We start from the raw sequence: 13,330 nt of genomic DNA, 5'->3' as shown, positions 1-13,330 counted from the left end.
GCAGTGAAAGGAGACACCAGAAGCACTCCAGTATTGATAATAATAAATGGGCAGCAGTAACAACAACAACAAGCACTCATCATGCGCTTTACTCAACCGTATCCGTGAGTGCTGGTTTCTCCTTTGAAGCAGGTTATATGTGGTTGACAGCAAATGAGACACGAAGCATTATGTTATATTGTAATATGTGCCCACCGTGGTATCCTTTAGGTCCTGGAAAGCCCTGTTCTCCGGTCAGTCCATCTCTACCTGGGGTGGCTGTTGGTCCTATGGGGCCTTGTAACCCCGGCCGTCCTGGGTGCCCCATGTCACCTGAACACATGGGAAATGGAACACTTCTAAAACACTATGTTGATTTGATGGAAAAATAGCTCAATCAGTCCTGACTCCTTACTATTGTGTCAGTGATTCCATAAAAGGATAGAGGGTGAACTGCCCCGCCCCCCCTGCTATTCATTTCGATGGAAGTTGCTCAGTGGCGTTTTGAAGCACTGTAGTACTTCCGTCAGTCTTCCGGGTGCTTCAAAACGCCACTGAGCAACTTCAATGGCTTGGGTCTTCCACCTGGGGTCCTATTGATCATTCACATGGCAGCCATTCTTTCCATTCCATTTTCATATTTAGGTGTTCCTGAATATGAAAATGGCCGCTAGTTCAACAAAGTATGCATGTTACTAACCTTCGGGTCCCTGCGAGCCTTTAAAACCTGACGTGCCCGGTGTGCCAGGCTCATAATTGGGATCACCACTCAGTCCCTTCTCCCCTTTAGCCCCAGAGTCTCCGGTCGGTCCAGAGGTGTCCACACCTAAACAGATGACAATGGACTCAGAATGTCAGAATATCCTGGGATCTATACCTAGTAGTCGAAGAAGTACCGGATGTACTGAAGTACTGAACGTTTACTTAAAAGACCACTTCAATTATTTTCAACTTATCCTCATATAATTGTTCCTCACTAAAACTTTGGAACTATAGCTTGCAATCCTCATTGCCTCGTTGATTATGTCATTGGTGATGATGGCATGTTTTTGAACTGTCCATAGCTCACCATATCCCATCTTATAATGTAATACTCTAATGCTCATTATAAGATGGCACAATTTCACACTGAGGATCAATATTGGTTGAAATGGGTGAGTAAAAAAAATAGTAACAATGTAGAAATATAAATATTTTAGTTGACTAAAAGCACAAAATTATCATCATCAAAATATACTTAAAGTATACTAAAAGTAAAAAGTACTCATTATTACTAACTATAAGGTTTTCAAGTAATTGTAGTGTAGCAAAAGGTACAATATTTGCCTCTGAGATGTAGAAGTAGAAGAATAAAGTAATGACGTAAAGTAAAAGTATCTCACAATTGTACAGTACAGTGCTTGAGTAAATGTACATAGTTAATTTCCACAACTGGTATTTACTATGAATCATGCAACACTCTCAAATGCAATACTGATGATTGATCACATTATTGTTTATGAGTGTAAAGAACACCAGCTCTAGTCAGAATACAGTATTTCTGTGTATATACTGGAGATTCTGTGGAATACCTGGGATTCCGGTGACACCCTTTGTACCCTTCAGTCCATCTAATCCATAGAGACCTTTCAGGCCAGGGAAACCTGCACGCCAAGAAAAGAGATGATATATTTATGAATATGAGTACGATAGATAACAACAAGTCGTGGCTGGAAAGAGTACTTGTATTGAAAGTTCTCCTCAAGCAGAGTTACTTGACTTAAATATTTCTCAAGTAGAAGAAAGATGACTTATTATGTTGAAACCTCAAGTAAAATTACAAAAGTAGCTCTTTTGAAGATGTGTAGGTCAGTTACACATCGTCACTTTCAGGTCCAAAATCCAGTGTAGTTATTATTAAGTCACAAGCACTTATTATATACTATATATTATGTTTTACATTATAGGAGAAATGTTTTAAACACAACACAACAGAACGGATTAATTTACAATGCGTTGGAACGTGCTGGGACACTTGTAGATCGGCTATTTAATAGGGCATTCATTTATGAAAAAACAAACTCCAATAATAAAATAATATATATGATTGATTACAAGGTTTCTGCCCACCAGTGACGATATGGTCTCTGTGAAAGGGACCGTTTCTATAGGAATACACCCTACCAAATCCCTCTCCAATGCAGCGATGCTCTCCAAAGTGGTGACAATTGTCGCTTTATAAAAGAAAGCTTTCTCATGTCTCATCGAAACACAGAAAGAGTTTTACCGTTATCCCCTGGAAGACCCGGTGAGCCAGGAGTCCCTGTATGTCCGGTAGTCCCATGAGTGCCCCTGAATCCTTGGGTACCAGGAGTTCCCTGTTGCCCGTCCGAACCTGGAGGAAACCAAGGAGCAGTGTTGATTTCGTCGACTAAAAACTAAGACGAAAAATGTTCGTCGACTACTTTTTTTCACAGACAAAAACTAAACGGAAACTGAATGAAAACTAAGCTATGGTGACTAAAACTAAGACTAAATATACTGACAATTTCGTCAACAAATAAAAACTAGATTAAAACGTTAGGAAGGGGACTAGTGGACAAGAGATCCAGTATAAGCCATTCTACACTTGGTTGCATGCTGAAAATAGCAGATCTACAACTTCACAACGCGTCGCGGTGCGACGCGTTGTGAGCTTGTAGATCGGCTATTTTCAGCAAGTGTAAAAACAGTCATTACGACGGCATCAAGGCCCGACAAAATACCTTTTAGTCGACTAAATCAACTGTAGATTTAGTCGACTAAAATCTTATGACATTTAGTCGACTAGAACTAGACTAACACTAAAACATTCCGGGTGACTAAAATGTGACTAAAACTAAATGAAAACTATTCAAGAGACTATGACTAAAACTAAAATAGAAATTTGCTGCCAAAAACAAGGAGGATTACAATACAAATACTATATTGTCAAGAACAACTCTACGAGGATCGATACAGTGTGCGATGTCTGTGATGATGGAATGTGAGGAGGATGGACATTGAAAGGATGTCATACCTGGGAATCCTCCGATGCCAGGATCACCAGGGGCGCCCTTCATACCCCCGATACCATGGAATCCCGAGCTGCCCCTGTCCCCGATGTGTCCATGTAATCCTTTATCACCTGCAAGGAGCGTGGCGGTTTAATGTTTAACCAATCTGTACCGATGATATTATTGGAACATATATATACAGTAACAGTAAGTAAGTATACTATATCTCTGCTGTCGGGAGGAAACCTCATAACTCCAAAATGTTCATTTTTCAGGAAATTAAAAATATAAATTTTTCAGGAAATTAAGAAAACCTTATATTTTTTTAAAACAAAGCAATAAAGCCTCATCAAAGTTGGTGTTGTAACTTTATATATTGTCAATTACTTCCATGAGAGGGGTAGAGGTGGTGGAGTTAGTTGCTTTAGCAGACATTTTGAGGGTCCAATGGAGTGAAGAGGTTTTGTCCAAAGCACGTTTTACTACTTTCCATTGGTTCAATATTTTCGAAACAACACACAGACGTAAAGGGTGTTCAATAGCACTGATTTATGCCACAAAAAAAAATCAAAAACCTCAAAAATGGAGTTATGAGGTTTCCTCCCGACAGCAACGATATATTTTACTATTCCTTACCTCCCACCCCATCAAAACCAAGTTCCCCCCTCAGGCCTGTAGATCCAGGGAAGTCAATCCGTTGGCCCTTATCACCTGTAAACATAATATTCACAGTTAGCAAGAGCAGTCTATAGTTTTATTTGTCATTACCATCTGTGTATCTTACCATTGGCCAGTATCTTAATATCTATTGCATAAACCAACATTGTACCTTTGACTCCTTTCCGTCCAAACTCTCCTGAACGGCCGTAGGCACCAGTGCTACCCTTTCCCCCCTGAAATGTACAGTATGAATGAACAATAGTGAGCAATTATACAGATTATCTTATTTTTTTCCCAAAAATAACAGACCTACAAGCTCGTAGCGCGCCACTCGGTGGCGCGCTATGAGCTTGTAGATCTGCTATTTTTCAATAGCTAAAGCATAACATAATGCTAACACCAAAATGGGTTCCCGCCCAAAATGGGTTAAGCATTGCTCATCTCTGTGAATTGGAGAGGTGTTAGAGGATGCATTAAGGTAAATAACTAATGCTGCCATGACATTTTTCTGAGAAAGGGTTTGGGTCATTTCATTATTTTTCTCCCATGTTACGTATATATAACGTACCCCCCCCAGCTAGGGGACGTTATTTGCTAAGTCCGTATATATACGGACCCCAACGTATACTCTGTGTATATAATGGTTGAGCCCCACAGCAGCTTTTAACATTGATCCGGTTGCTATGCAACGCCTTCGTCACCACCAGCTATGGGACGTTAAATCTGATGTCCGTTTACCTCGACTATACAAACAGGTTTTTTAAACCTCCATAAGTCCAGGAGAGCTGTCTTTTGTGACTTTGTACCGCGTCGCTCCAGACATGTAAACGTTGCTGGCGAGAGGTAAACAGTGCGCCCTAATGCTAATGACAGCAAAGTGTGTGTGTATGGGGGTGGCGAGGGGTTTTAACTCCCTCTCTTAAAGTGAACGCTAATGGCGGCAGCGGCTAACAAAATGTATGCTAACCGCTAGCGGCAGAGAAAGAAATAATTTGACCTAATTACACATATTTGCCCAAACAAGTGCAGTTATGGCTTTGCTCACCTTGTAGCCATTCATTCCCATGAAGCCACTAATCCCGCGGTTTCCGGTTGGTCCAGGCATTCCTTTTGGCCCCGCAAGTCCTTCAGCTCCTGGGGTGCCTTGCGCCCCCTTGTCATGGCTGGGGTCACCGGGGTGACCATGTTCACCCGGCTGTCCCGGAAGACCAGGGACACCCTTATTTCCTACAGAGACGGTAAAGGTGTAACAGGATGCGACACACGTGAGAAAATGTGTAGTGTGAAAAGTTGTTCTCAAAGTGGTGTCCGGGGGACCCCCAAGGGTCCTTGAGGTTCCAGGGGGTCCCCAGCTAAATTAGTTAGTGTAACATGTAAATTGGTTTAACCACTTTAACCATATACAATAGGATATCTTCAAATAAAATAGATTTTTAATTTTAACCCATTTTGGGCGGGAACCCCTTTTGGTGTTTTAAGCAATATGTTATACTGTGGCGTAAATCTTTGAATATATATTCTTTCAGAGCGAACGTTTTTAACTCAAATATTTGCTTCTGGGGGGGTCCCTGGAATAACATATTTTCAGAAGGGGGTCGGCGGCCAATTACATATATTTTTGGGGGTGCTTGACATGAAAATATTTGAGAACCACTGACATAGTATACATTGTTTTTTCAGAAAACTGTTTTAGAAGACATTTTTCTGAATCAACCTCAGGTTAACAACACAAATCTTGTATGGGGTTACAAGACACAAAATATTTTCGGATGGGACTCTACGGCCAAATGCATGATTTGGGGGGTCCTTGACGTGAAACCACTGGTCTCGTACCTCTGCGCCCAGTGAAACCATGCTCCCCATAGATCCCGTCTTCTCCCTTGGCACCTTTCATCACATCAGGGAAGGTACTCGGGACGTGGGGCTTTTCACCTGCTTTTCCCCTCAAACCACGATCACCTGGAAGACACCGGATCAAAAGAGGGGCAGAGTCACATATAATGTGCTAGCCTCAAAACTAAACAACTGAGAAATTGTAAAATTGTAGAAACAACAAATATTTTCACGAAGGTCTTGTGATCTAACCTTTTTGTCCTCCTCTCCCCAGGCCTCCTTTCACACCAAGTAGTCCAGGAACCCCATGATCACCTTGAAGGCCAGGAGTACCTTGTATTCCTTCGTTGCCCGAGCTGCCCTCAAAACCTGACATGCCACGAGAACCTTTGATCCCTGAGATAGAAAAAAAGACATGAGAGTTTGGGGAGCATAATACGTTGATGGGAACTCACTTTTAAACAGTTCAGTAATCAAATGACCCAAGAGATATATACAGGATGATTCTGTGTTGATAGAACTTTGCCATTACGGAATTGAGTATGCATAGTACCAACCCTTGAGTCCTGTGAGGCCTGGGTGTCCGCCTGGGCCTGGAAACCCTGAGTCACCCGGAGAACCTTGCTCTCCTAGAGGCCCATCACCCCCAAACGTCCCTGGTGTCCCTTTCAATCCGATAGGACCAGGTGGGCCAGGGTCTCCCTCGGTTCCCCTCTCACCTTCGAGGCCTGGACGACAGGTTCACAGAGTAACATCACAAAGACACAGGTGTGTTAGTAATAGTCCCTTTCCCCAGTTTCCCCTCACATCTTCTTATCTCTGTAGTGTGAGGGAAATTGAATGTGTCCGTGTCAGAAGCCCAGAAGCCTACTACCGACAAAAGTCTAATATCTCCCCCAGTCCAAAGGGATATCCCTTTGGTCTAGTGGTTAAGATGTTGGACTTTCACGCGGGAGACCCGAGTTTGAATCCCGGGCGTTAACACTCACATGGCCAAAGGTGATTACCGTTGATTGAGAGGGTTGTCTGATGTCTGGATTTACCACACAGGAGAGCCAGGGTTCAAATCTAGGTGGTTACATAATGTGCAATTGTGGCTACATGACTTCGAGTCTAACCTGGTTGTCCAGTGGCCCCAGGTGGTCCAGGGGAGCCTTCCCTCCCGCGAGCGCCAGGGTAGCCATATTTCCCAGCTGGCCCAGTTCTCCCTTCTTCTCCTTGCGGGCCCGGAGGGCCAACCTCACCCTTGATACCAATCATTCCAGGCATGCCCATCATCCCTGGGGAGAAGAACAAGAGATAGACAGGTCCTTCAAGAATCTATGGGTCTTAATTCAAGGTCTAAATGTCCCCCCCCCCTAAAACATGGTCATCAGGTATTATGATTATACTAGGAGGAAGATTTCTTTCAAAAAAGTGTACAGAAAGTGTTAAAGTTATGTTTTTATGTGGCCACACCCACCGGTTCATTAAGTATACCTGGTTTTCACCTTAGCACCACCCACCTGAACTTAAGCCTCGCCCACAGCTGTTGTTGTATGATAATGTGGGAGGAGTTAGGGTTATGATGTCACTAAAATGGTGTTTATTTCGATTGGGCCTTTTGACCAAAGGCTTTCAGCTTTCGGGAAGAAACCAAAAATACACAGGGAAGACACATTTGAATATTATAACTAGACCTGGGGGTCTATTAGAGTAATGTTATCTCCATAGACACATGCAAAACAGAAAAAATACAAACATCACGGCACTCCATCTTTAATACAGTACTTTTTGTTGTGTGTCACACCAACAATAAGTGAAGTATGTTACTAACCTGAATGGCCCGGCTCTCCTTGATCTCCAAGGTCGCCTTTGTTTCCCCGTAGACCGGGTGGACCCGGGTCACCGGCAGATCCAGTTGAAGCTCCGAAGATTTCTCCATGCTGGCCCTTCTCGCCCTCCGCCCCGCCCCGGCCATGTACACCTGGGAGACCGGGATTGCCTACAACACCTTTTCCGCCAGGATGACCCAGGTCACCACGGGGGCCAACGAAACCTATAGAGGGTTAATCAGATTTGTGACAGAGCATTATTTTCAGTTTGACACGTTCCTTAACCCATGTAGACCTGAGCTCGATTCTACAAAATGCCTTCTAAATCCTGACAGTTTTCTGAAAAACCTATGTTTCTATATCAGTGGTTCTCATACTATTTCATGTTAAGGACCCCTAGAATCATATGTATTTGGCCTCCGAGCCCCATCTCAAAATATGTAGTTCCAGGAACCCCCCAGAAGCAAAGATTTGAGTTAAATACGTTCGCTCTGAAAGAATATACAGTATATTCAAAGATTTGCGCCTACAAGCTCGTAGCGCGGCACTCGGTGCCGCGCTATGAGCTTGTAGATCTGCTATTTTTCAATAGCTAAAGTACAACATTATGCTTAAAACACCAAAAGGGGTTCCTGTCCAGAATGGGATAATATGTTGTTTACTTGTTTTGTCAAGCGACAGGTGTTGAGTATTGGTCTTTTATCAAACGTTTCTAAATTAGATACACCAAACTTCCAGTATTGAAGATCAGGTTTGTTGTCCACTACAGTGCTATAGTCCTACAGTATATCACGTCTCCCGTTCACTTCTTACCTCGATTTCCAGGAGTGCCTCCTGGAGGTGCATCTCCTTGTTCGCCCTTTTCTCCGTTTGACCCACGTATGCCTTGGTATCCTTTTTGACCTGGAACACCTGTGGCAAAATATCATCAGTACTGAGCAATGGAGCACTCGAAAACAACTGCTCCACCATGATAAATAATAACGATAACTATCATACCTGATGCTGCATCGCATCAGGTATAAATTCAATTGCATACATTTCAAAGCAGCATTCACCACTTCTTTTTCCTTGTCTTGTTACCTGAGAAACCCTCTAATCCAGTGAGTCCCGGAGGTCCAGGTGTCCCTGGAGGTCCCGGCACACCATCACAGTCACCTGATTTAAACATAACACAAAATGCACTCCTTAGGTCGAACATCACCATGGCTTATGGTCGGTAAAGTGGACAAGACATGCCACCGTCACTGACTTCCATTCTACTGAACATCCATTTTATGCCCATATATGCAGTCAGATCTCTGATGTTGTCAATATGGCATCATAGTACTAGACTGACCTTGAAGAACTATGGTGGGTATTGCAAGTACGTACTCTGATAACAGGTCCAATGGGTATTGCATAACCTGAGGTTCATGCATTAATGCAGGAAAAAAGGAGGAAAATAAACATTGTCGAGGTGCTACTGATTGGTCCAGCGATTAGCTCCAGACACACAGACCCTCGAGGCTTAAGCAAATGTATAACTTATATTTATACACTGATTTTGTGGAGTCTCATATAGACTCCCATTTATTGTGATCTGTTTCATGCTCTCGGTTGCCATCTGCTGGTGAAAGAAGATATTGTCAATTAGTCTAGGACCTAGCTAAGATTTGTATGCGCTTCATTTAGGAGAGAATATCTCAACTGTTCTTGACTAATATGACCCCCACGAACAACGTGAGAACTGTGAACAATTCTCTATCCGGGTCGAAATACCCGAACATGACCACACCCTTTTTAAAATGACCACAACCTGTTTGCTACGTCAAACATAGCTATATTTTCTAAACCGTTTGTGCGACAGATTTCCTGAGGTGCTCAAAATGTTCAGAATACTCATGACTAGAGGTACATATACATGTGTAAAATTTCTAATTTGACATTTTATGAGAAATCGGCCAAAATAGCTAAAAACTGGCCATTTATTACATAAAACTATACCTACATACAGCAACTGCCATATAGTTGTGAACTTAAAGCTTACAGACTTAGAATAAATGTATTCATTCATGCCATACACTGTACATGAACTGATAATTTTGATTTTGAAACATATAAGGATTGTTTTTTTAATAAAGAAACGAGCATTTCATTAATATACATTTTATCAATTATCAATTGAATGTTTCTTGAAATGAATGACCCCAATGATCTCCAGGGGTCAATAGGTTGTGCTACAAACCATTCCGTGCTCCAAACAAAAAGACAAACAGACATACATTGATTGAACATTGTATTCACAGTTTAGAATGGGTATAGTTCAGGTAGTAGTAAAGTACAGGTCAATACAAAAGCTGCTACGAGCATAAAACCAGAAAAAGCAATTAAGACTTGTTTGTTCAGGGTCCTCCATTTTCAATACACACAAAGTGGAAGATAAATTGCACAACAGACAAATATAGTAATACAACTGTAACCACTACAACAGTAAGACGCCTGAGGGCGAGAAGCACTGGCCATATATGGAGCGTGTCTTGAGTGTACAGGGTTTGATGAAGTCAAATCAACATGGAATGTCAGAAGGGTGGCAGCAGGGGCAGTGTCTTGAGTGCACAGGGTTTGATGAGGGCCTATAGTAGGGCCTCATGACCTCATACTTCCTTCTATGCATGATGAGTCCAAGCTGCTTCTATGCCACATCTATTTGTTGTTAGTGTTTTTGCAACAATCACCTGCTTTGCATTTGCAGTACACGCAACAGGGCATCCCAGCTACCCGACACGGACACCCATTCTTGCGTGCACACTTGCCACATGTGCACGGATCTGGCAGGCCTTCGGGTTTTGAGGTCACCATATCGGGGACAAATACGCTGTCCCTTCTCACAAAACCATAAGACTCTACATTAAGTATGCTGGTGGCATCTCTAAATGGGGCTTGGACCCACAGCTGTTGCTGATAATATGCCCGTAGGATGAGTTTCCTCGCATTGTTGGAGGTGCAAGGAGTTCTCTCAAAATCCATTTTGAGGGCACTGCTCGCAAATGCGTCGAAACGCAGGTCATCAAATGTCTCCAAGTCTCCGTTTTTGAGACACTTCACCAAAAAGGTTTCTGCCATCTCCATAGATCTTTCTACTAGTTGTGGGCAGTCAAAATGTTCGATCAAGGTGGAATTGCCTGCTTTGCGGACAGTGTTGAGGGCTGCAAGCTTGGTTGATATTTTGCTTGTAGTATCACACCCAGTCAGCGCATGGAGTGCTGGGAGACACTTTGTGAGCTTATCTCCCAGCTCTTTGCATATAGCATGGAGTGGCAGTACTGACCTTTTCACCCCTGAGTTGCGGATCAGCCAGAGCTCTTGGAGGCCAAGTTTTCTCCAGTTTACTGTGAGGTGATACAACAGGCAAACAAATACATCTGTGTCACCTGATGACAGTGTCAGAGATGTACCTTTCCGGTGACTAACAATGTCCTGCACATGGAACATCATTCTGTCATCAGCTTCCTCGTGTGTGCAGTTGAGCCGAGGGAAGGGAGAAGCACACCCCTCCGACACAATCCATGCCTGTGGTGAGATACCAAGGTACAGAGGTTTTGTGTCTCGATAATTGGTGGTCAGCCACTCAACATAGAATGACTGGAATGCGGTTTTACTGATCGAAGACGACCAAAACCTCTCCAATACCACCGGCACATTTTGTTGTGGTGCTATCACATCAAGGACAATCATGTCTTTTGACTTTGCTCTTCTCTCCCTCTCTCCATTCTTGATGCTATCCTCTCTGTAATTGTCAAACACAATGTGGATCTCATCACAGTTGGAGCCAGCTTTGGTGACCATAGACGTCAAGGCAAGAGCAAAGTCATGGAAGGTCTTGACAGGTGGATTGAGCTTCCTTAAGGGGACCTTTCTCACTAAGGCCATGAAGTCTATGATCATTGCATGGGTTTGTGGGGAGGTTTCCGGCCCTTTAGGATCAATTAGTGGGCACAACTTCAGCAACTCAGTCCCAAGTTGTGATTTGGCACTCTTTTGCAAGTATCCGTCTTTGTCAACCAAGAAAAATGGTGAGTTGGTGATCTCATGCTGGAGTAGCTCCTCAACAGTGAACCCCCGGTGACAGCCATACTCAATAAACCTGACAGCTTTGATTGTCTCATCTTTGATGTCTGATTTGGAAGTCACATTTAAGGTGGTCTTAGGACGTAAGCTTGATTTTGCTTATTGTTGAGTATATCGATGTCGATCTATTTATCAGTCGATCATCGATACATTTAGAATAAGCAGCACTGCCCTCCTTCAAACAGCACAACAACTTTTCTGCGTTGGTCACTATTTCTCCAGTGAGAACATTCTTCAGTGCTACCTGGTCTTGTAGAGGACTGCGTACCTTGAGGAGATACTGTTCGATATCCTTCACCATTGTAACGATCTTCGTTGCAGTACTCGGGTTGAAGTCATGGTGAAGTGAGAGTTCTCCCTCAACATCATCCTTCCTCTTCAGGAGGTCAACATACTGGTCTTTTTTATGTTTGATAATTCCCCACAGAGCTACTGCTTCCTTCTTCCTGGTGACCCCAATTATGCCCCCACTCACTTTGGCAGGCCAGTTGTAGCACTGCTCTAGTGCCTGGTCAAAGGGCACTCCACTCCCTTTCTTGGTGGTGTTTATCACAAACCCACCCTTCATATAGGAGTCGTAGAGGAGTGGGAACTTCTCCTTAAGTTGATAGCAGTCCTGCAGGAATAATGGTGTCCATCGACTGTAGTTTGTTCTCCCAAAAAAGAAGAACAATGAAGTTGCCCTCTCTATAGCACTGAGGTACAGATTCCAGTCTCCAGAGCGCAGAGAATTGGTCAGATCCCTGAGTATTGGGGACATCTCTGACATCTGCTACTATTTGAAGGATTTTACATTTTACACATTTCTATGGGTATTCTGAACATTTTGAGCACCTCAGGAAATCTAATCTAATTTGATCAAATGCTCGGTTTCTTTATTTAATAAAATCCCATATGTTTCAAATTCCAAATTATCAGTTCATGTATAGTACATGACATAAATGAATACATTTATTCTAAGTCTGCAATGTTTAAATTCATAACTATATGGCAGTTGCTGTATGTAGGTAGTTATATGTAATAAATGGACAGTTTTTAGCTATTATGGTTGATTTCTCATGAAATGTCAAATTAGAAATGTTACACATTTATATGTATCTCTAGTCATGAGTATTCTGAACATTTTGAGCACCTCAGGAAATCTGTCGCACAAACGGTTTAGAAAATATAGCTTTGTTTGACGTAGCAAACAGGTTGTGGTCATTTTAAAAAGGGTGTGGTCATGTTCGGGTATTTCGACCCGGATAGAGAATTGTTCACAGTTCTCACGTTGTTCGCGGGGGTCATATTAGTCAAGAACAGTTGAGATATTCTCTCCTAAATGAAGCGCATACATATCTTAGCTAGGTCCTCTACTAAATGTGGCATACGTTTCCTTTTTTCTTTTCTTTTCTTTTCTTTTCTTTTCTTTTCTTTACTTACAAATGAATGCCATTTGGCATTTACCCATTTCCACTGCTGTTTTTATCCATTTGCATATAAGAGCAGTGGTTCCCAAACATTTTAGCCCGTGACCCAAAAGAGAAATTTGACATTTCGCCAGGCTGGGACCCAAACTAGTGAAAATAGCAGATCTACAAGCTCACAACACGACACTTCGCACCACGATGTGAGTTTGTACTACATCAGCTATTTTCACTAGTTCTTAAACACCTTTTTATATACTTTCAATTCATTGACGAAACGTTGTATTGTTCTTTTTTTTCACTCTTGAAAATTGTCTTATATTTTAAATGGAAGACACAAAAAGGGGATATTTATTTGAGAATTTGGTCGGGGAAACAGTGGGTTAGACTCGGTTCCCAAACCTTTTTGGCCGTGCACCCCCTGTTACCTCCCGACCTAGCTGATGCACCCCCCCACATGGAAATATAAATTGCATAAGCTATCTAGAGACATATTATTTATATAGTTCCTTTT

General features: G+C 42.5%; 1 protein-coding gene across 1 annotated transcript in view; it reads right to left on the bottom strand.

Moving 5' to 3' along the window:
- The window catches only part of col4a2 (collagen, type IV, alpha 2), a 101,440-nt gene that overhangs the window by 7,295 nt on the left and 80,815 nt on the right, over nt 1-13,330 (bottom strand). Inside the window, exons 27-41 of the mRNA XM_079518747.1 lie at nt 8,384-8,458; nt 8,114-8,212; nt 7,303-7,524; nt 6,605-6,766; nt 6,044-6,214; nt 5,739-5,882; nt 5,487-5,612; nt 4,699-4,880; nt 3,823-3,886; nt 3,630-3,704; nt 3,017-3,124; nt 2,246-2,353; nt 1,551-1,622; nt 680-805; nt 196-312 (exon numbers count right to left, since the gene is read on the bottom strand). Of these exons, the coding sequence (XP_079374873.1) occupies nt 196-312; nt 680-805; nt 1,551-1,622; nt 2,246-2,353; nt 3,017-3,124; nt 3,630-3,704; nt 3,823-3,886; nt 4,699-4,880; nt 5,487-5,612; nt 5,739-5,882; nt 6,044-6,214; nt 6,605-6,766; nt 7,303-7,524; nt 8,114-8,212; nt 8,384-8,458 (1,851 nt within the window). The remainder of the gene's footprint in view (nt 1-195; nt 313-679; nt 806-1,550; nt 1,623-2,245; nt 2,354-3,016; nt 3,125-3,629; nt 3,705-3,822; nt 3,887-4,698; nt 4,881-5,486; nt 5,613-5,738; nt 5,883-6,043; nt 6,215-6,604; nt 6,767-7,302; nt 7,525-8,113; nt 8,213-8,383; nt 8,459-13,330) is intronic.

This window comes from Electrona antarctica, assembly GCF_951216825.1.
Source record: "Electrona antarctica genome assembly, chromosome: 13".
Classification (NCBI taxonomy): domain Eukaryota; kingdom Metazoa; phylum Chordata; class Actinopteri; order Myctophiformes; family Myctophidae; genus Electrona; species Electrona antarctica.
Note: the sequence above shows the minus strand (reverse complement) of the source record. Positions and strands in the feature narration are given on the sequence as shown.